Raw genomic sequence first — 23,607 nt, 5'->3', positions numbered from 1 at the left:
TGCTATTGATTTTTCCATGGATATTTTACATAGACAAATTATGAATTCTTTTGCTAACTGTAGTAATTTTTAGGCCATTCTCTAGGATTTTTAGGTGCACATATGGCTATTATCATCTTTGAACAGATAATATGAACTCCTGATGGTTATATATCAATCTCATTTCATTCATAAGAACTTCCCAAACAATATCAAACCACAGTCATGGCACCGTCCACCCTCCCTCTCTTCTCCTCACCCATCAGTTCAACAGTGGCATCAAACAATATCACTTTAAGACACAGAGATGAGGAAGAGTACTCATCTATGCTTAGCTTTTAGGGAAGTGTATAGGATATTACTAAGATTCTCAACAGAGAAACCCAAGCTAAAATATAAAAAGGTCCATTGTTTAGACTGAGAACATTCAAACTACCTGGAAAGTTCAGTCATTTAGAACATTTCATTAAGAACTTTACTACATTAAACAAGGCTTTCATTCAACATGGTTGGTGGGGAGGGGAGACAAAGTTATACAACTGAGAACAGGAAAGCTAATTTAAGACTAAATTTTTTGAGTGATGAGTAGACAGAAAACAGTGTTCTCGAAGTGTCTGATTAAGTTAGAATGAGATTTTTTTTTCTTAAAAGGTTCATTAATTGAAATTATGAAAAATATATGTACAGTTTCAAAAGAAAATGATTTGCAATAATACTTATCGCTAGGGCTAAAAATTATAGTACAAATTTACATTGGATTTGATCTTCAAGTAAACTATGGTACTGTGGCAAGGACAACAAATAAAATTAACTTGCATGATATTCCCCTAGCCTATTAAGAGCCCTAAACAAATACAATATTAAGAAATCATTCTGGAAATCATGTCTGTTGAATAATGGCAGTGGAAATGAGAATTGTCTATTTTTCCAATGCTCCTAGAACAATTTAAAGGTTACCTTATTTTTAGCAAAGGTTCTACCCTTAAAATATGATGAAACAGGATATTCAAGAATTCCTCAGGATCTAGGAGAAAATTTAAAAATCAAATAAGTCACAGGCAAAATTTTTAAATCATTTTATTTTTTATTTCTAACAGTCATATTTTAATACTGAATTCAGTTTCATTCATCCAATATTATTTCAATTAAAAGCACAGTTTTCAAGTTTTCCTGACAAAGGAAAAACATAAAAGACATTTAAAAGTTATAATCAAGTATTATGTTTCAATTTTGTTGTAAGTTTATTACATTTGAAAGGGTGTAACACATCGCACATAATGAAATAGCTGTTATTTCTTTTGGAGGGGTTAAGGTAAGTGGAGTACAATCTGAGGTATGCTCTGTTTTTTCCTGCAAGCTTCTAAACATTACAGCTGTTTACAGTATGCTGCTGACAAGTTCAAAGTCAGGTGGTGAATCTTTGAGTAAGCCCATTAGCTAGGAAGAGATTATAACACTGTTTCCTGACTATAAACTTAATCCTAGTCAGCAGCTTTCTAACTCCCTTTTATAACAGGGAAAACTCAGTGGGAAAATGTAGAAAACCCAATGCAACTCTGCACCACAAGAGAGAAACAACTGAGAATATCATTGCTGGGTGGAAAGGAAAGGACTTTTTATTTAAGCATTTAATATACTAGAACCAGCCAGCTTCTTAAAGGAGTTCATTATTCCACATCATCAATCACTTTTAGAAGAGAGGAAGAATTTACAAAAAGAGGAGCTAACCATATATCACATAAAAAGAAATTTCTAATTTAAAAGAAAACCCCCCAACTACACAGACGCACGTTTCAGCTAATACTTTGACATGTGAATATGCTCTTCAGTTATTTTTAATGCATATAAGTTAAGATGGTCACCTTTTTCTTCAGAGGTAAATCCTGATGCAGCCTCCACCTTTTCAAGTATTTTCCTCAGTTTCATAATTTTTGTGGCACACACATATCCATATCTAAGTTAGTAAAAAACTATTAATTGATATTGGCATGTATTAAATTATATAACACATCTTAATCACACATTTCTTTTTTTTTTTTTTTTTTTTTTTTTTTTGAGATAGAGCCTCACTCTATCACTCAGGCTGGAGTGTGCAGTGGCCCGATCTTGGCGCACTGCAACCTCCGCCTTCCAGGCTCAAGAGATTCTCATGCCTCAGCCACCAAAGTAGCTGGGATTACAGGTGTGCACCACCACATCCAGCTAATTTTTGTATTTTTAGTAGAGACAGGGTTTCACCATGTTGGCCAGGCTGCTCTTGAACTCCTGGCCTCAAGTGATCTGCCCACCTCGGCCTCCCAAAGTGCTGGGATTACAGGTGTGAGCCACCGCCCCTGGCCCACACATTTCTTATACAACTCCAGTATGTCATAAATCAATAGGTTAGACAATTATTTTGAAGAAAACAATTATAGGCTTCTTCCTGAAGTTTGCAAAATTAAAGACCTAGAACCAGAATTATCCTAGACACTATTATATGCTCTACAAGTAACTGTCATACACTAATACAAAAAATTTTTAGGTTTGCTGTGACTGATTTTTTAAATAATATTTGCTTGGGAAATTAAAGCATTTACTTTATAAAGCAGAATATACAATTTTGAGAGAGAATATCCTTTTAATACTAAAGTGTGAAACAGCCACCAAGGGAAATGGGAAAGGGAATTTATAAGAAACTGAAAATCTAAAATCTGCAATCAAACCAATTGGCATAATGATGACATTTTCTCTCTTCTTTGTCTGAATGCAAGACACATTCAATAAGTTTAATATCACTTTAAATTTTTAATTCTAAAAATGGCTTCAGAGGAGAACTTAGCAGCTACCATAAGTTTACTAAGGACAAGTCACAACTAGCTAGTTTTATATCCACTTTTTATACTATTCATTCACTCATTAGCTTCCTGCAACCAATGCAGACTGAGAATGTACCACTTAATAGTAATGTAACCTGTCAGCCACTGGGAATACAAAATGAGCAAGGTGAAAAAGACAGGGTCTCTGAAGAAAAGCAGAGATTTCAGCGCCAAATAAAACCAGTCAGCTATATACAGATATGAATGCTACAGACACAGGGAATCCTGATCACAACAGGGCATCTGACCAGTTTCTTACCGTGGACAGGGTAAGAAAGTGTGATTAACTATGATTCTTAACTGGTTGAACAACAGGATCCAAAGAATGTTTATTCTTCCTCTCTTCTAGGAGGAAGGTGTTAACATGCCTTAGAGTTTCGGGTTTGACCTGTCTTGTTCCAGTATCAATTACTTGGGGGAAAAAGTAGTATGTTTAAAAATTTGCATAAGACAAAATAATTGATGTGAAAATCAAGATTCACAATTATCTTAAAGGGTAAGATCATCAGAGAAATCATTACAGAATTTAAGGAAAGCAAAAGATGTAAGTGAGGAAATTTATTCTCTTATAATTTACTTTCCTAGTCATGTGATATAGCAGATAATTTGGAATCCTCATTGTATTTGAGTATTCTGCTTTTTTGGTTCAAATTTGATATCAAACTATTTTTTACTTTAATTGATAAATAAGAACAGCATATAAAAGGATTAAAATTTATCTTAATATGGAATTTAAATAAATCACTTTCTCTCTATACTCCTGAATGAACAAATTTGTTTTATGATCTATGGTCCTAATTCTTCATAGTTTAAATTTTATAATGTGATATTATCACATATCACTACTACCACTTATTCAAAGTCCTTACTAGATATCTCCTGTCACTTGTGCTTGTACCATTACAAATTGCTTCCTGTGGCCATAAAAAGACATATTTATAATTCCTAAAGTAGGAAATGGAAAAAGAATCACCTTTTTAAGGCAGGTAGAAAGAGGCCAAATATATTCCTTTAACCAAAAAATATGGTACTAAAATACATCTCATCTGTTGCTAGTCCAAAGTACTAAACACTAGCTATTCTATAAAGAATTTCCCTTGCTCCTTTTCTTTCAGATTTAAGAAGCTAGACTACACCAATTTAACTAATAAGCATGATTACTTGCAGCAGAAGTGTTGGATAAACTATTTCAAAAGATAAGAATCCTAAGTATTATGTATTAGCTTTCCTAAACGTACTGCAATTGCTAAATTATAGTTTACTCTAGCAAAACAGGTTAAATCATTTCATGGAATATGCTATGTTCTACACCTTGGCCAGATTTAAGAAATTAAATAAGCAAAAAAGTACAAGGACCAAAGGTTTAAAAATGTGATATTTTACCATAAGAACCAATTTTCACCCATCTCTTATTATATGAAGACAAGGTATAAATTAATTACTATACCAGAAAACAGCAAATAGAACATCATGTAAAGGCAAAACAGCAATTTGTCTTCTACTTACATTCTCAGAGGATTAACAATTTCTGTCCTCAGTAGCTCTTGGGTTTCACTATAATATTCTACATCGTTCTTTTCTTTGGGTCTAAGTAACACAGTGTCCAGAACAGAACTAAAAGCAAATAAGCTGCAAAAGAAAAAGGATACTTTTCTTCATGCTGTAATCATAATTTTCAAGAAATAGATTTTTAAAAGAATTAGAAGAGGAAAATAAGTAAAGTCTGGAGAACAAATAACATAACAATTTGTGTTTTTCATTAACACAGGTACCAGGACCCCTGTGAAGATACCCATGGTTCAATCATGAGGACCTACAGATCCTTCCATGTTAAGGACAATACCAATAATACTGAGAAAGCAAACTGCAGATTGGCAGTGTTAAAGGATAACAACGTGCCAACAGAATATTAAGGAAGAAAACTTCTTTGCAGAAGTTGAAAGAGGGACTACAAATCTCAGTCAAATTACAAACAGACAACAGAGGACAGCATTTGGAAACGACTTCCCGAGGCAAGCACTACTCAGTGCCCCACTTCCCTCTCCCCATGCCCCTTTGCAAAGATCTATTACATTAATAAATTTCTTTAAATGCTAAAATCACTTATGAGTGACTAACAGGCCAGGTGCAGTGGCTCATGCCTGCAATCCCAGCACTGTGGGAGGCCGAGACAGGTGAATCACCTGAGGTCAGGAGTTTGAGACCAGCCTGACCAATATGGTGAAACCCCGTCTCTACTAAAAATACAAAAATTAGCCAGGCATGATGGAATGCACCTGAAGTCCCAGCTACTTGGAAGGCTGAGATAGGAGAATCACTTGAACCCGGGAGGCAGAGGTTCCAGTGAGCTGAGATCACGCCACTGCATTCCAGCCTGGGTGACACAGCGAGACTCCGTCTCAAAAAAATAAATAAACGAGTGACAGGAGTAACTTGCTGTTATCAAAGAAAAAGAAAATTTAGCTAATACAGATTTTTATCAGGAAATCTAAAGAATATTATATCAATGCTATAAGGCTTGTTTTTGTCAAAGTATTCTGCAAATAAAATGGCCACCACTTTATTCTTCTTCCTAGTTTAAAAATGTTAACATCCCATATTAACTTCCTAATTCTTATCATATGGCTACAGAACTGGCAGGCTACTCTCAATTTAGCTCAGTCTACAATCCTCAGAGCCTAAAGATTCTTGGTTCAATTTCCAGAGCTTAAAGATCCTTGCAATGTTAAGGCTGGGCATGGTGGCTCATGCCCGTAATCCCAAGCACTTTGGGAGGCCAAGGCAGGTAGATCATTTGAGGTCAGAAGTTCGAGACCAGCCTGGCCAACATGGTGAAACCCCCGTCTCTACTGAAAATACAAAAAAAAAGTTAGCCGGAAGTGGTGGGTCACACCTGTAGTCCCAGCTACTCAGGAGGCTGAGTCAAGAGAATCACTTGAACCTGGGAGGCAGAAGTTGCAGTGAGCCCAGATTGTGCCACTGCATTCCAGCCTGAGGGACAGAGTGAGACTCTGTCTCAAAAAAAAAAAAAAAAAAAAAAAAAAAACCTTGCAATGTTAAGTTGTTCCACTTTGGAAAAAATTGCATATATGAGGGCAGCAGTGCTGCTACTGAAAATTGTTTTTTTAAAGAAAGTAGTTTTATGACTGCCTTTACCTACTAAAAAAAATACAGCACATAACAGCCAATGGCGTTACTGCAAGTTATGTTGTTTGATAAGTGCACAAAGATTTCCCAGATACCCTCTGTATATCTATTCCATTAAAACAATATCATTCACCTTTCTGGATACAGAAACATGAGACAACATTCAAAACCTTCCAAGGAGTATGTCATGAAAAGCAAATCTCCCTTTCAATCCTGACCCACAGTCATCCAGTTTCTCTACTCAGAGGCAGATGGCAGTTTCTTTCACACACACTCACACACACACGCACACACACACCCCCATATGTGTCCCTGCCCCATAGCACTATCTATACCTATTGCATTCATTTTAAACTTACCAGAATAAGGTTGAGTCTAAGTAACAAGAATTGTAATGACCCTGGATGCCTTTCTTCTTCCCAATCATTATCTCCAGGCCTTCTTTTTCCATTTTTGGTGGAGTATTTTCTTCTACTACTTCACTTAAGTAGCCTCCAAATGCTGAAAAGATTTTTTTTTAATAGTAAATGAAAAGAATTCTTTTAAACTATTACAATATGTATTCCCATAAATATTTTTTCATTTTAAAATGTTTTTGTATTTTGATGCAAAATTTGTTTCTTAACTTTAAGTGGAAAGTAGGCTTTGGTTAACTGCTATTCGACTTGGCTTATAAAAATTGCTATTGTTCATTTTCAATTTCATTTCCTCCAAGATTTAAAAACACACTTTAGAGTATTATGTGTAAAAAGCATCTGTCAAGTAAAATATGTTTCCCAAATATTTCACTATTTATCTGAAGTTGCTTCATTTTCAAGTTTGAAAAGAAAATGAAAATTCCAAAGTACTATTTCAACATAATAAGAGTGTTTTTCATAAAGATGGCTTTCCTGTTTGCACCTGCTGAAGCCCCAAGATGCTTTTCCACTATTATGTAGAAGTGGAAAGGAACAGCACCAGGAAACTGCCACCAATTACACGTGATGAGGAGAGCTGTCCTCCAGCAATCAGTTGAAATCTACTTCTTACACTAAAATGCTGATTTCTTTGTAAGATACACTCACTGCTGTAAACAAGACACTGTGAGGGAAGTCAGTAAAAAAAAAAAAGAAGGTTACATTTCAATTTCTACCACTAATATTGCTGAAAACTAAATGTCTGTCATCAACAGGAAGAGAAAAACAAACCACAATATTAGTCACTTTATAAGTCCCAAATGCACGTCCTAATACTTTTTTAAGATGTCCCCTCTTAAAACAACTTTCTTATACACCATGCAACATTTTTACTGATTTAAAGCTTAATGAGCGTTGGCAAGAAATATATTAAAACACTGTCACCATCACCTAATATAACATGATATGAGATTAGAATTAGAGTCATTCCAGGTTGTTAAGTAAACAAAAAGCATCCAAATACCTAAAGAGTTACAGCGCTCAATCTGATTGGAAACCGGCTGCAATGATGCAAACCTAGAGTCAGGCCTGCAGCTCTTCAGTTTCACAAACAGCGCCTTCTTCAGGGCACAGGTGAAATACCGAGTGCCTCTGAAGGTTCCATCCGTACAGCCTGCACACTCATCTTCCTGAAAAAGAAATGCTTCAATATGCATTATACCGTGCCTTACAGAGATAGTATACAAAGAACTAAGGTTTCTAAGACCTGTTTCTAGTATACCCTTTCTCACCACTCCCTCTTCGCACCTGTACTGAGAACCTCATCGAGAAAAAGAAGTTGAGTAATCAGTGCTTCAGCCCACAGCTACTGATTTAAGAAGTGAATTCCTTAATCCACCATGAAGTCCTTCTTGTATTTCCTTTCAGAATATATGCTCCAACGTCCCCTGGTTAAACGGGCTTTCCCGCACCATTTCTACAAGCATTAAAACAGGCAGGGAAGGAGAAGGCTATTTATTTTAACCCTCATTCTTGCCTCCCCGCCATGCCCCATAAGATAGTATTCACTAGCATGGAAACAAACAAGAAAAAAAAAAGAAATATATTTAAATTGGCCAGGTGTGGTGGCTCATGCCCATAATCCTAACACTTTAGGAGGCCAAGGCGGGCAGATCACTTGAGTCCAGGAGTCTGAGACCAGCCTGGGCAACATGGCGAAACCCTGTCTCTACTAAAAATACAAAAAAATTACCAAGCATGGTGGTACATGTCTGTAATTCCAGCTACTCAGGTGACTGAGGCAGGAGAATAGCTTGAGCCCGGGAGGTCGAGGCTGCAGTGAGCCCTGACCGTGCTACTGCACTCCAGTCTGGGCAATAGAGTGAGACCCCATCTCTAAATAAATGCTAAACATACTCAACTTCTCCTTTCCTGATTACAAAATATCAAACGATATGTTCTTCTGATCTCTAAAGGGAAAACCTTTCCCTCTAGCAAAGGTCTCAAAAGATCTCTAAAAATGGTGATTAATTTTAAAGCCAGTGATATAATTATTAGAACTGACCAGGGGAAGGGGCTGAAGACAAAAGAGAAAAGCTGATGGCAAATTTGCTTGATTTACTAAATTCTGTTTAATATAAGGCGCCTAAATCAATTGGCCTAAAAATCAACTTTCATTCCTTGAACGTAAATCAACCAACATTAGGACAAGTGGGTCGCAAGCTTCGGGGCGGCAAAGGGAAGTCAGGCAACATGGTGAGAAAATTATTCTGCAGTGATAGCTCTTCTGACAAATATAACAGTTTGTCAAAAAGCATATAATAGGGTGAAATCTGCACAAAACCTCATAGAGAAAAAAATTGAAATTTTTGGGTCAAGTTAAATTACCAGTTCCAGTCCAGCGAGCACTTCATTCAGTCCTGGTGGCTGACCGATCCAACGGATTACCCCATAGAAAGGAGGGTTCTCCTTAACTTCAGCCAATGAGCCCACTTCTAGACCATGTGAGTTCCCAGGAGGCATGGCCAAGGGTGGACTCTCTTGGACGGGTGCAGTGTTTAGCTCTTCCATCACAGACTGGGCTGACAGAGAAAGTGGACTGTGGCCAATACTTCCATTGGTATTGGGCATCTTTGTGAGACTGAATGGTAAAGAGTGGAATCTGTTCTCGGTGGACAGTGAGTTCACAGGAGGAGGCTGGAGTGGTGGTGAAGAACGGTCAAAGTCTGTAGATATCTCTGTAAGAGATTTTGCAGGGTCTTCTGCAACTAAAAAATTATTCCTAATTAGAGAAATGTATTCAAGGATATTGACTCTGTCTTACATTTCTAAAAATTAATATACAGATCTAGTCCAACCGCCCACCTGACCTCCCTGCTATTAATAGTACTCTCATAGGCATCGCAAAGTTATTATCTCCAACAGTGTTCTCGCTTCTCTCGCCACCTCCATATTTATGCACCTCAGTCAATGGCACCCAACTGTTCAAACCAAAAAAATCTATTATCAGTGGGTATCGTATACGTGATAGTCTTTGTCCAAAATACAATTAATTGAGAAGGCGGTACAAAAAGATACCAAAAACCTTAAGAAATGCTTCTATATAACTAATGGATCAAAAAAGAAATAATATGTTTTAACAATAAAGGAAAAAGAGAGAAAAAGTAACAAAGAAAGAAAGAATCCTCATGGAACATGGCTAAATTAATACTTATAAGGGAATTTTATAGACTTCATTGCTTATTTCAGAAAACAACAAAAGCTAAATATGAACTCAGCATACAACTTGGGAAGTTAAAAGAACAGAATAACCCTCAAAAAAGTAGCAAAGAATAAACTAAAGAACAGAAACAATAGAAGAGAGAAAACAAACATACAATAAGAAGTTCAAAGGCAGAATAAACACAAACACAGAATGTAATTTAAGAGAAACCAAACACATGATAAAGAGAGCCACAGCCAAAAGCTATTTCCTTAAAATGACTAATACAGCTGACAGGCAGGTATTGCAGATCAATGAGGAAAGAATGAACTTCTTACTAAATGCTGTTGAGATAACTGGTTATCCATATTTTTTAAAAAAATTAAACAGGAATCCTACTCATACTCTACACGAAAATCAGCTCCAGGTGCCTTAAAAACAAATGTGGCAGGCAAAACTCTAAAGGTTGGGAGACCACAGAGTCAGGACTGTTTGCCTTTCCATTCTCATCTCATGAGTGTCATGCCTCTCTCTGTGTTCTAGTCCCTGGCAAACACTAGCTTCCATTCTTCCAGGAGGACTTTCCCTATGCTATTTCTTCTCCCAAGGAGGTTCTGGCCCCTTTCACTTTGTCATCTGTCACTCCTCTGGTAAACCTAAGCATGTGTCACTGCCCCAAAGAAACATCCCTAAGACCCTGAGAAAAATCATCTTTGGTGTAGTCTCACAGCATCATGCACCTTCACTGCACACACCACCAAGGCAACTCTACTTCTGTGTCTGTGGTTGTTTGATTAATTTCTATCTCAACAACTTAACAACTGCAAACTCACAAATGGCATGAACCATGTCTATTTTTTTCTCACCATTTTCATCTTGATGCCTAAAAGAATGCCTGGCAATCATAAGCACTCAATAAATATTTGTTGAACAAATGAACAAAGAAGAGAATAAACTAGGTGAAAATGACGTCCCAGGACCAAGGGAAGATCAAATTTTTTAAAAGGGAGTGCTTTAAAGAGGTCAGGAAGGAACCAGACAGAAATCTTCCACCCTAAATAGATCAGTTAAAGGAAAAGAACAAATTACTAATACATTGCTTAAACATTTTAATAATCTTAACAGCAGTACAGTTCAAACTGTGTACAATATTTTAGTTCAGCAATATTACAAAGAGTGGTCTACTTATTCTGTTTCCAAAAACTACAAATATTGATATAAAATTGGAAATCATCATTCTCAGTAAACTATCGCAAGAACAAAAAACCAAACACCGCATATTCTCACTCATAGGTGGGAATTGAACAATGAGAACACATGGACACAGGAAGGGGAACATCACACTTCGGGGACTGTTGTGGGGTGGGGGGAGGGGGGAGGGATAGCATTGGGAGATACACCTAATGCTAGATGACGAGTTGGTGGGTGCAGCGCACCAGCATGGCACATGTATACATATGTAACTTACCTGCACGTTGCGCACATGTACCATAGAGCCTAAAGTACAATAATAATAATAATAATAATAATAATAAAAAGAAAAAAAAAACCATTTTTCTTTGATGAGTTAGAAAGAAAGGATCATTATAAAGAACACTAAAATTACTGATTACCTTCATCAATGTACCATGTATTTTTTGATTTGGATTGTGGTTGTGAGTCAACAGAAGACCCATTTAAGGTATAAAATAATTCAGATCTGTTTCTATTTCCAGGGTCTGAGGTAGATCCTATAGAACAAGAAAAGTTTCATTTAAAAATAAAGTCAAGATAGCATCAAAGTTTTTTTTTAGTAAGAGAAATTATTATGAATATGATGTTAATAACTGTTTACATAACCAATAAATGTATATAAACACAATATGTTTTTTAACTGTCTTCAGCTTTTAAAAATTTGGTAACCATTTTGACAATACTAAAAATATTTTTCAGCCCAAAAGTCAAGATAGGAGGGAAACAGGAGTAAGTTAAAAGAAAAGCCCACTCATTTTTAAAAAAATGAACTGCTTTAAGAAATTGTTCCATGTACCACAGCTTATTTCTAAATGTCAAAATCACCATTTTCCAGCTTCATTTCGTAGACCCATTGGTTCACAAATTTAACCTATTATTTTAAAAGAAGGTAATCCTCAAATTCTACATATAAATCAATATACAAATTACATTTAAAAATAGTTAAGTTTTAAGCATTTTGGAATTTTTGGTCATCAAATTCCTTGTGTCTTTGAAAAAATCAAGCACTATTATTTCTTATAGATTGGATTTATTATACGTGAGAGGGCGAGTGTAGCTATGTCACAGCCATTTCATGACATTACCTTGTCTCAGTATTAATTCAAGGACATGCCACACACAGTGGGGGGCAGTGGGCTCTCCAGAACTCACGAAAAAGCTGATTTCCCTTTTCAAATTAAAGCAGGTAGCTGTACATTTTATAACTTTAAGATCTACTACAATACAATTAACATGCCATAGCTTAAGAAAATCTTTAGTCTGTTTCTACTTAAGTGAGAGTAGCAAGTTTGAGCTATCCTATATAGATCTATAGCTTAACATAAAAAAGACTGTTACCTATATATCCTCAATTAATCCTAAGTCTCCCAGGCCCCAAGGGCACACAAAATAATTCTGAAAGTACAATTTCCTTTTAAACGAGCCAAAATTGTAATAATTGAGGAAAAAAACATTCTTTTCCTAACTCACATCTGAGTTAACAAAAATTCTCAGAGCCTTTTTAATGAGCTCTTCGGCTTGTATAACTACTATTCGATAAATCTATGAAGTATGTGGAAGCTAACAAAAAAAAGAGCTGTAAGCTCCACACATATTGTGAGGAAGCTTCTGGGAAAGAGAAGAAATTTTTGCTTAGCAGTTTGGGATTTAATTTGTGCCACATCTAGTTAGTAAAATCCATTTAATTAACCTCTAGTATACTTTATCCTATATAACATTATCCATATAGGATTATTTTACACAGTTGCAATCCTAAACTTTACATACAAATATTCCAAGTAAGGAGTTCCAAAAACCATTTGATTATAGACCAGCAAAACACACAAGACCTTATGGGGAACTCTTCCTGAGATAAAAAAGGCTGGGAACACTTGGCTTAAGCAACAGTATTTATATACAAGCTTTAGTTTCACTACTAAAAATGTTTGAAAGAAAAAAAGTCTACATACATGTTCAGAAGTAATAGCTTATAATCTTTTTAACGCTATGGCAAGTTAGGCATTATGTAAATTACTAAAGGTTATATGCTATTAATCCATACCTGTAGCCTTTGGTTTATTATGACTGGATGAACCTTTGTCCCCAACACCTCTTGACATAAAGGCAAGTTTGGGAGGCCTCCTTTCCTGTGTCACGCTCTCTGAAACAGTAAACATGTTTTTTAAAGATAAAGGCAAATTCTTATAGAAGAGAAAAAATCAAGGAAGCAATGACAGTAACAAAATAAAAAAAAACCCTGTTTCCACAAAAAGGCAGAATTTTTAGTTTTACAAATTCCTTTTAAAGGCCATCAAAAGTATTGAAAAAGATAATACTATGGGGGAAAAATCAATGCTGTATTTCAAAATGTAATTTCTACAAGAAAATACCCTCTCAAAACACAATTCAGCTAAATGCTTTAACCTCTTGAAAATGTAATCACTTGTAGTCAATTTTATTTGATCTCTTAAAACACTACAAAGAAAATCTTACTCGGTTTTTACAGCATTTCCCAAATCAGCAGGCTTAGAACACCCCTGTGTATTATGAAGTGTTTCAAACTCAAATATTTCTTGAAGATGCCAAGATAAACAAAGATAAACAATTTCTTTACTGCACGGAACCAGAGCCTTTAATATGCTAATGTGCATTGTGAATTGCTCAGGGAGAAACAAAATAAACTTATTGATAAAAATTTTTGTGCCATTTTGCTTAGCATCTCAGATTAATATATTTCACGAACACAGTTTGAAAAAAGCCTGGTTAGGAATATGTATCATGGTTAGGAAAGAAAGTTCTGGCTAAGAACACATATCTGCTTTTAAAAACATATATGTTAAGAATAACACAGATGTGTATACAAACACTTATACATATAAAAGAGGAAAACATAGAGAATTATGCATAGATTAAAAATACAGAAAGCCAGAGACATACAACAATAATATATTTGAAGAAAACACTCACAATTATTTCTGAAATATAGGTGTAATAAGTGTGGCAAACTTGTTTTGAATACAAAGACCACTCTAGACCTTAAAGACCAGCAATGATCATAAAATACTCCTAAATACTGATCAAGGGAATGTAGAAGAGGCAGTGTGAAAAGTTCTTCCTTTGAAAAATTCAACAATACATCCGTGGAGTCCAACACGACACTTAGGAGTCATACCTGATAAAGCTGTGTGTCAGCAAAAACGATATCACCCACAGTGGATTTGAGGACAGAAAGAAAGAAATAGGAAAATTTTTACATTTTAAATACAAGGAAAAGACTTTTCTTAAAAAAAGAGGAAATTATACTAAATGAATTATATGTAAATACTTGGTAACTTTTTTCCATGGTTGAAAGAGGAGGGGGATGTGTTATTAAACTATATCTTAAACATCTCATAATACGATCCAATAGAATATGAAAATATTTTCATTCAAAAATTATACCAATTAACCATGATTTCGATCAAGTGATATAATAAGAGAAAAGCTATATACTAATACTGTGGTCCCCACTTATCCACACTTTTACCTTCCATGGTATCAGTTACCCACAGTCAACCACTGTCCAAAAATATTAAATAAAAAATTGCAGAAACAGACAATTCGTAAGTTTTAAGTTGCATGCTGTTTTGAGTATTATAACGAAATCTTGCACCATCCTAATCCATAATCCCTGGACGTAACCCATCCCCGTCCAGCATCTCCACACTGTCTACTCCCTGCCTTGTTAGTCACTTAGTAGCCACCTCAGTCATCAGATCAACTATTGCAGTATCACAGTGCTTACATTCAAGTCACCCTTATTTTACTTAATAATAGTCCTGAAGTACAAGAGTAGTGATGTTGCCATATTGTTATTATTGTCTCTTCTCTGATTATTGTTTTTAATATATTATTGTGCCTAATATATAAATTAAACTTTATCAGAGGCATGAATGTAGAGGAAAAACACAGTATATGTAGGGTTCAGTACTATCCATAGTCTCAGGTATCCACTGGGGGTCTTGGAAGTATCCCTTGATGAAAGAGGATACTACTGTTCTTTTATGATGTTGTCATTCAGATATCTTTAAATAGCACCCATGACAGCTACTTCAGAAGGAAAATCTTAGTCACTGAGAAGAGTTTCCAAATTATAGCATATAAATTTACTAAAGAAAAACAACTCCAACTATTAACTGTAATTAACTGCATATAACATTTTTAAAGTATGTTCACATGTATACCACGATATAGATCCATTATATAGTTAGTAACCATTATAACAAATGAAGCAAGTGCTCTTCCCTTTGTTAGGCTTCGAAGGTAGCCTGGCAGGACTGGAGGGCCAACTGGATGGCCGGTGGTGACAGTTCTGCTGGTGACACTAGGGAGGAGCTCCAAAGATTAGGAATGTGAGTAGGAGGGCACTGGAGTCGGAAACTGTGGCTACCTTCTGCCAAAGGCTGTCTGAGAGGGGGTCAAATATCAGCTCTGAAGAAGAAGACTTTCCATCAGAATTCTATACAGACAAAGGGGCACAAACCACCTCTAATTGCCCTCCAGCAATTACACACCAAATATTTCTTGTTACCTTGTCACAACTGTGTTCATGGCCCAAAACTACTTGGGTCATGAAGCAAAGCTTTCAAACTTATATGAATTATAAGTGATTACCAACTCAGGAAAAGATAAATATGGGATGGAAAACAAGGTAAGAAATAAATTCAGCTGGCAATTTTGTGTGATTAAAACAATCCTGATTAAAGACATTAAAAGATATAGAAGATAATTCCACCAAACAGCATGAGTAAAAATGTACAGAGCAGCCCTATTCATTCTAATCAAAAGCTGGAAACAAGCTATTCTACAGAAGAATAGAGAAACAAATTATGCTCTATTCATACAATGGAATACTACATAGCAATAATAAAAAAGGAATAAACTACTGATAAACAGGGCAACATGGACATTGTGTTCAGCAAAAGAAACCAAACCAAAAGTATCCATTATATATACACAGCAAGACTGCATTTAAATGATAAAATTCACAGCTTATCCATCACGTGTTGATTTAACCAGAAAAAGAAATATCCCTTGGAGAATCTTGAGCAGGAAATCATAACAATAAACTAGTGAACAAGTTATTGTTCAAATCAAATGAAATGTCTATGAATTTGAATGCCCCAGTAAATTAAGAGAAATTGTTTAATTAATGTACGGCTTAACATCAGCAGCCACAAGAGCATAATTCAGACTCAAATGAGAATTTAACATCCACAGAAATCTTATGAAGAAAATACAGTTTACTTGAGTAGAATGAGGTATTATTAAACCCGATGTCAGAAATATCCTACATAGCAACTATTCAAAAATCTCTAAAAGGTTGGGTTCCTGATCAGAATAAATATTTTCCATAATAGTATATGAAAAATTCTTCAAGAAATGCTTGAAGGTGCCGTACAGATAACATCAAAAGTTGCATGCTGAGATCTGGTGCTTCAAATTATCCTTCTTCAGAGCTCCAGCTCTAACTGTCTCATAGGACCAGGAGTACTGCCTATAAAGGCAACATTCATGGTGACTCCGATTGACAAGCAATCTCTATGAAAGCCATGTATTACTGTCTATCAAAATGTAAAATGCATATAGCCTTTGGCCTAGCATTCTACTCCTAGGAAGTTATCTTTTTATACGGACACACATGCTACCTGATATACAGATATGAAGTTATTCACTGAAGCACTGTTTATAACAGCAAAAGATTGAAAACAACCTAAATGCTCATCAGTAGGAGGCTGGTTCAAAAACTATGGTACATGCATAAAATGAAATACAATGCAATGATTTAAACAAAAGACCAAGTATACAACTTATGTATTAATATGAAATAATCTCTAATATCTATTGGTAAGTTAGAAAGGAAGGTGAAACTTCCACTTCTGGGAAGATAAAGTAGATGTACTTCCTATTTCTCTTGCTAAGTACAACTAAAATCTCTAGACATAATATATAAAACAAATATAAGAAGACTTTGAAAGGTAGAGATGAGAAGGTAGACCAGCTAGAAACCTCAAGACCTAAGAAATAACATCACAGAGACTTCCCTCTGTGTTTTCTTCTTGACAACATTCTTATCCCATACTTAGAGCTAAAAAAATCAGTACCCTGGAAACATCAATAGGCATAAACAAAAGAAGGCCCCAACAAAAGTTCTGCTCTCTCTAGCCAAAGTATATCAATTCTCCCCAAAGTTATATACAGGTTTAATGCAATTCCTATCAAAATCTCAAGAAGATTTTGTATAAGTGTACACAAGATTACTCTAAAATGCATATGGAAAGGCAAAAGATCTAGAATACCTAAAATAATTTTGGAAAAGAAGAATAAAGTAGGAGGAATTAGTTTAATAGATTGCAAGACTTACTTGTTAGCCACAGTGATCAAGACTGTGGTATGGGCAGTAGGACAGACACACAGATCAATGAAACAGAATGGAGAACCAAGAAATAGACCCACATAAATATACCCAACTGAATTTTGACAAAGGTAGAAAAATAATTCAATGGAAGAAAGAGTCTTTTCAACAAATAGTGATGGAACAATTAGATATCCACAGACTTTTTAAAAAAAGAAATTCTACTTAAGTCTCACACCTTATACAAAATTAACTCAAAATAAATTATAGACTTAAATGTAAAAAGTAAATCTATGAAACTTTTTGGAAAACAGAGAACAAGGATGCAAAGAATTTAGAACCCTCATACATTGCAGCTGGAAAAGTAAATGGTGCAGCTCCTTCAGAAAACCATTTGGCAGTTCCACAAATGACTAAACACACAGTCACCATATGACCCAGCAATTCTACTCCTAGGGAGTACCCAACAGAACTGAAAACAGATGTCCACAGAATAACGTGTATATCAATGTTCACAGCAGCATTTTTAATAATAGTCAAAAACTAGAAACTGACGTCCATCGACTGAAAAATGGATAAACAAAATATGGCAGATCCATTTATTGGAATATTATTCAACCATAAAGAAGGTTAGAATACTGATTTTGCTATCACATGGATGAACCTTGAAAAGATTATGCTTAACTGAAGAAGCCAGACACAAACCATGTATCTTTTATTCTATTTATGTGAAATGTCCAGAATAGGCAAATCTGTAAGAGATAGAAAGCAGATCAGTGGTTGTCAGGGTCTCAGCGTAAGAGACAATGGGAAGTAACTGCTTAATGGGTACAGGGTTCCCATGAAGATGTTCTAGAACTGGATAGTGGTGAGGGTTGCACAACATATTACATTTCAATTTTTAAAAGCTTAGGAGAAAATCTTCCATATGTAGAGCTAAACAAAAGTTGTTGAACTTGACACAAAAGCTTGACCCACACAAGAAAAACTTTATAAATTGGACTTCATAAAAATAAAAATCTTGTACTCTGTGAAAGACCCTATTAAGAGGATGAAAAGACAAGCTACACATTGGGAGATAAAATGTGCAAACCATATATCGAACAAAGAATTAGTATCTAGAATATATAAAGACTTCTCAAAACTCAACAGTAAAAAAGCACAGGATCCAATGAGAATCTGGGCAAAAGAGATGAGGACACCTTTCACTCAAGAATATATACGAAGGCTGGATGCAGGGTCTCACGCCTGTAATCCCAGCACTTTGGGAAGCCGAGGCAGGTGGATCACTTGAGGTCAGGAGTTCCAGACCAGCCTGGCCAACATGGTGAAACCCTCTCTCTACTAAAAACACAAAAATTAGCTGGGCGTGGTGGCGCACGCCTGTAATCCCAGCTACTTGGGAGGCTGAGGCAGGAGAATCACTTGAACCCAGGAGGTGGAGGTTACAGTGAGCCGAGAGCATGCCACTGCACTCCAGCCTGGGTGACAGAGCAAGACTCCATCTCAAAAAAAAAAAAAAAAAAGAAAGAAAAAGAATATATACAGATGACAGTGAGTACACGGAACGATGTTCAACATCAGCAGCCATCAGGTAAACTCAAATCAAAATCACAGTGAAATACAACTACAAATCTCTCTGAATGGCTAAAATTAAAAATAGGGACAACACCAAATGCTGGAAAGGATAGAGAGAAACCAGATTACCCATATATTGCCAGTGGTAAAGTAAGAGTACAGTCACTCTGGAAAACAGTTTAGCGGTTTCTTAAGAAACTAAATTTGCAAATATCAGCGAATATACACTTGGACAATTATGTCAAGAAATAAAGATTTTTGTGCACTCAAGAAACTACACACAAATATTTATAAAGGCATTATTCATAATAGCCAAAAACTGGAAACAAATCAGATGTCCTTCAATGGCTAAACAGTTAAACAAACTGATACATCCATAATATGGAATATTACTCAGGAATAAACAGGAACAATCCATGGATATATATTAAATAATATAGATAAATCTCCAGAGAATTATGCTCAGTGAAAAAAGAGCCAGTCTCAAAAGGTTATGTACCGTACAACTCCATTTATGTAACATTCTTGAAATAACTGAATTACAGAAATCGAGAGCAGATGAGTGGTTGTCAGAGGTTAAGGATGGGGCAGGAGTAAGAGGGAATTTGTGCGGCAATAAAAGGGCAACATAAGAGATCTTTGTGGGATAGGAATGTTCTGCTTCTTGATTGTATCAGGGTTAACATTCTGGCTGTGATGTTGCACACGTCTTGTTTTACAAGATGTTAATGTTACCACTGGGAAAAACTGGCTAAAGGGCACATAGGATCCCTCTCTCTGCATGTGAATCTATAATCATCTGAAATGCTGTAAAGCATATATCTGAAAAAGGGTTTGTATTCAAACTGTATGAATAACTCTCAAAACCCAATCATAAAGAAACAATTAATAATCGGCCAAAGACTTTCACAGATACTAAACCAAACAAGATATATAGATGACAAATACACACATGGAAAGATGTTTGATATCACTGGTCACCAATGAAGCGCAGAGTAAAACCACAATTAGATGTTACTAAAATTTTAAAAACTGATCATACCAAGTGTTGGCAAAGATATGGAAGAACCGTATCTCTCATATGCTGCTTCTAGGAATGTAAAATAATGCAACAACTTTGGAAACACAGCTTGGAAAGTTTGGGGGTTTTATTTAAGTTAACAGTCACCTATGATATTACCAGCCATTCCACATCTAGGTAGGTACCCAAGTGAAATGAAGGCATATGTCCATACAAAGATTCGTACACAAATTTTCATAGCAGCATTATTCATAATAGCCAAAAACTGAAAACAACTCAAGTGTCCATCAACAAGTGAATAGATATAGAAACTAATATAACCATATCAACAATAAAAAGGACAACATGGATGAATAAAAAATAATTATGTCGAGTGAAATAAGCCAGACAAAAAAGAATGCATCCTGAGTTATTCCACTTCTGTAAAATCCTTAAAAATGTGAACAAGTGTATACTGACGTAAAGAAGACCAGTGGTTGTCTGAATGTAGGGGGTTGAGAGGACAGGAAGAGGCAGAGGGAAGGGACATATTTTGGGGTGGTGGATATGTTCACTATCTTGATTGTAGAGATCGTCAAAAAAACAGCATTATACTCCCAACCCCCACAACTAGAACAGAAGACACAGGTTGAACTAGAAAAACAGAAATGTATAATTTTGGGGTGGTGCTAATTGATATGCTTCATCATAACAACGTCAAGAACATGAACATAATGTCAAATTAGATATGTTAGCAGTGTTTTTAACCATTTAGAACAGAAATATAAGAGAGAAACAATTTTATAACAGGTTTAAGATTCCTGCATCTTTCAATCAAAGGTATCCTTCAGAAGCCAACTATTATAAGCAATTGACTAGAAAGAATTCTTTCCTAAGCTTCCCAGCTGTTCAACTGCTCCAAAAAGAATCTTTTTTCTTTTTTAAATGCTGGAAATATTAATTTTGTTTTACAGATGAAGGTAATTGGGCAAGAAAAAGAAACTAAGGAACTAAAGGAGACACTTTGACTTTTTTTTCCCCTCAAGAAAAGAGTCCTAATGATGACATGAAAGGCAAATGAAGACTCATTTAAATAAACTAAATTAATTTTCATTTAAACAACTTTAGTTTTTAAAGTCTATTTGCAAGCTTTATTTTGTTGACAAATAAGTGTAATTTATGTATTATGTTATAAAAGCTGGCATCATTCTTAATTATCTCCTATTGAGGGTTTATGAAAATCAAGCTTTAAAAGAAAAAAAAAATACCATTCTTTTCCTTTCTCTTCACTGCTCTGAGCCAGCAATAATGACAATGATAACTACTGATTTAGAAGATCAAAGTGTGCATGACAAGTGACGCCCAAGATATTCATGTAACTAATTTTTATTATTTTAATCCTCCACCAATATTTTAATAAAACAAAACTGTAAATGTTTTTAAGATAAATACTACTAATGAAGAATTCCTTGTCAGGTTATATTCCAGGAAAAATAGAAAGGGTGGTTTTTTTCTTTGCTTTTCTTTTTAAGTGCTACTGTAGAACCCAAGATAATTTACATTTCAAACCAAATTGAGATGTGGAAAAAATAGACAGAAGGAAATACAGCTCTAGAGTGTGTGTGTGGGAGAAAGCACTTCAAGTATTTATTCTACAGCCAACTGAGAAAAACAATCAATTATACATAAGCCAACTTCATAGTTCAGGTATCTCAATCTTAAATTATAATACTAAACTAATGATTTCCCTAGTCTCCTAACGTATTCAATATAATGAATTGCATTCAGTTGTAAAATGTAAAATTCAAAGAAATGCAATTAAGGTAGGTAAAGAGAACGGTTACTCTCAATCTAAAATGCTTTTCTTTTAATTATTTTTTGAGCTTTCAAAAGTACCCTTTGGAAATTAAAAAAAAAAAAATTGAAACCCACAAACCCACACAGGCACACCCCGGAGACATTGCAGGTTCTGTTCCAGACTACCACAATAAAGCAAATATCACAATAAAGCAAGTCACACAAGTGTTTTTGTTTCCCAGTGCATATGAAAGCTATGTTTACACTATACTGTAGTCCATTACGTGTGCAATACCATTATGTTATTAAAAATAATGTATATACCTTAATTTAAAAAATATTTCATTGCTAAAAAATGTTAATGATTATCTGAGCCTTCAAGGAGTCATAGTCTTTTTGCTGGTGGAGGTTCTTGCCTCAGTGTGGATGGGTGCTGACTGATCATGGTGATGGTTGCTGAAAGTTGGAGTGACTGTGGCAATTTCCTAAAATAAGACAACAATGAAGTTGGCTCTTTCTTTCATAAAAGATTTCTCTGTAGCATGTGATACTGTTTGATAGCATTGATAGCATTTTACTCACAATAGAAGTTCTTTCAAAACTGGAGTCAATCCTCTCCCAAGCCCTGTTGCTTCTTTACTAAGTTTATGGAATATTCTAAATCCTTTGTTGTCATCTCAACAATGTTCACAGTATCCTCACCAGGAGTTGATGTCATCTCAATGAACCACTTTTCCTTTCTTCATCCGCTCAAGTTTGATCATGAGATTACAGCAATTCGGTCAAGTACATTTTCAGGCTCCACCTCTAGTTCTAGCTCTTTTGCTACTTCCACCACATCTACAGTTATTTTTTCCACTGAAATCTTCAGTCCCTCAAAGTCATCCATGAGGGTTGGAATCAACTTCTCCCAAACTCCTGTTAATGTTGATATTTTGACCTCCTCCTATGAATCATGAATGTTCTTAATGGCATCCAGAATGGTGAATCCTTTTCAGACAGTTTTCAATTGACTTTGCCCAGTCTATCAGAGGAATCCTGATCTATGGCAGCCTTACAAAATATATTTCTTAAATAAAACTTGCAAATAGAAATTACTCCTTGATCCATATGCTGCAGAACAGATATTGTGCTACCAAGCATGAAAATAACATTAATCTTCTTGTGCATCTCCATCAAAGCTTTTGAATGACCAGGTGCATCATCTATGAACAGCAATGTTTTGAAAGGAATCCTTTTCCTGAGCAGTAGGTCTCAACAGTAGACTTAAAATATTCAATTAAGCATGCTATAAACAGATGTGTTCTCATCCAGGCTTTGTTGTTCCATTTATACTGCACAGGCAGAGTAGATTTAGCATAATTCTTAAGGGCTTTGGGATTTTCAGAATCCTGGCTTCAACTTAAAGTCACCAACTGCATTAACCCCTAACAAAAGAGTCAGCCTATCCTTTGAAGCTTTGAGGCCAGGCATTGACTACTTCTGTCAGCTATGAAAGTCTTAGATGGTATCTTCTTCCAATAGAAGGCTGTTTAGCCTACACTGAAAATCTTTTGTTTAATGTAGCCACTTTCATCAATTAACTTAGCTAGATCTTCTGATAACTTGCAGCAGTTTCTATATCAGCACCTGCTGCTTCATCTTGCACTTTTATGTTATGGTGATGACATCTTTCCTTAAAGTTTATGAACCAACCTGTGCGAGCTTCCAACTTTTCTTCTGCAGCTTTCTTACCTCTCTCAGCCTTTACAGAATTGAAGAGAGTTAGAGCCTTGCTCTGGATTAGGCTTTGGCTTAAGGGAATGTGCTGGTTTGATCTTCTATCCAGATAATTAAACTTTTCTCCATATCAGCAATAAGGCTGTTTTGCTTTTTTATCATTCATGTGTTCACTAAAGTAGCACTTTTAATTTCCTTCAGGAAATATTCCTTTGCATTCACAACTTAGCTAACTTTGGCACAAGAGGCCTAGTTTTCAGTCTCTCGCAGCTTTCAACATACCTTCCTCACTAAGCTTAATCATTTCTAGCTTTTGATTTAAAGTGAGA

The 23,607-nt window shown here is 35.5% G+C and overlaps 1 protein-coding gene across 3 annotated transcripts in view; it reads right to left on the bottom strand.

The window, feature by feature from the left end:
- Nucleotides 1–23,607, bottom strand: part of CYLD (CYLD lysine 63 deubiquitinase) — a 54,826-nt gene that overhangs the window by 8,097 nt on the left and 23,122 nt on the right. For all 3 annotated transcript variants that reach the window (XM_054452981.2, XM_054452982.2, XM_054452983.2), the window contains exons 6-13: nt 12,853–12,951; nt 11,192–11,308; nt 8,765–9,144; nt 7,401–7,566; nt 6,341–6,482; nt 4,341–4,463; nt 1,842–1,933; nt 937–1,003 (exon numbers count right to left, since the gene is read on the bottom strand). In XM_054452981.2, the coding sequence (XP_054308956.1) occupies nt 937–1,003; nt 1,842–1,933; nt 4,341–4,463; nt 6,341–6,482; nt 7,401–7,566; nt 8,765–9,144; nt 11,192–11,308; nt 12,853–12,951 (1,186 nt within the window). The remainder of the gene's footprint in view (nt 1–936; nt 1,004–1,841; nt 1,934–4,340; nt 4,464–6,340; nt 6,483–7,400; nt 7,567–8,764; nt 9,145–11,191; nt 11,309–12,852; nt 12,952–23,607) is intronic.

Source organism: Pongo pygmaeus, chromosome 18, assembly GCF_028885625.2.
Source record: "Pongo pygmaeus isolate AG05252 chromosome 18, NHGRI_mPonPyg2-v2.0_pri, whole genome shotgun sequence".
Taxonomy (NCBI): domain Eukaryota; kingdom Metazoa; phylum Chordata; class Mammalia; order Primates; family Hominidae; genus Pongo; species Pongo pygmaeus.
Note: the sequence above shows the minus strand (reverse complement) of the source record. Positions and strands in the feature narration are given on the sequence as shown.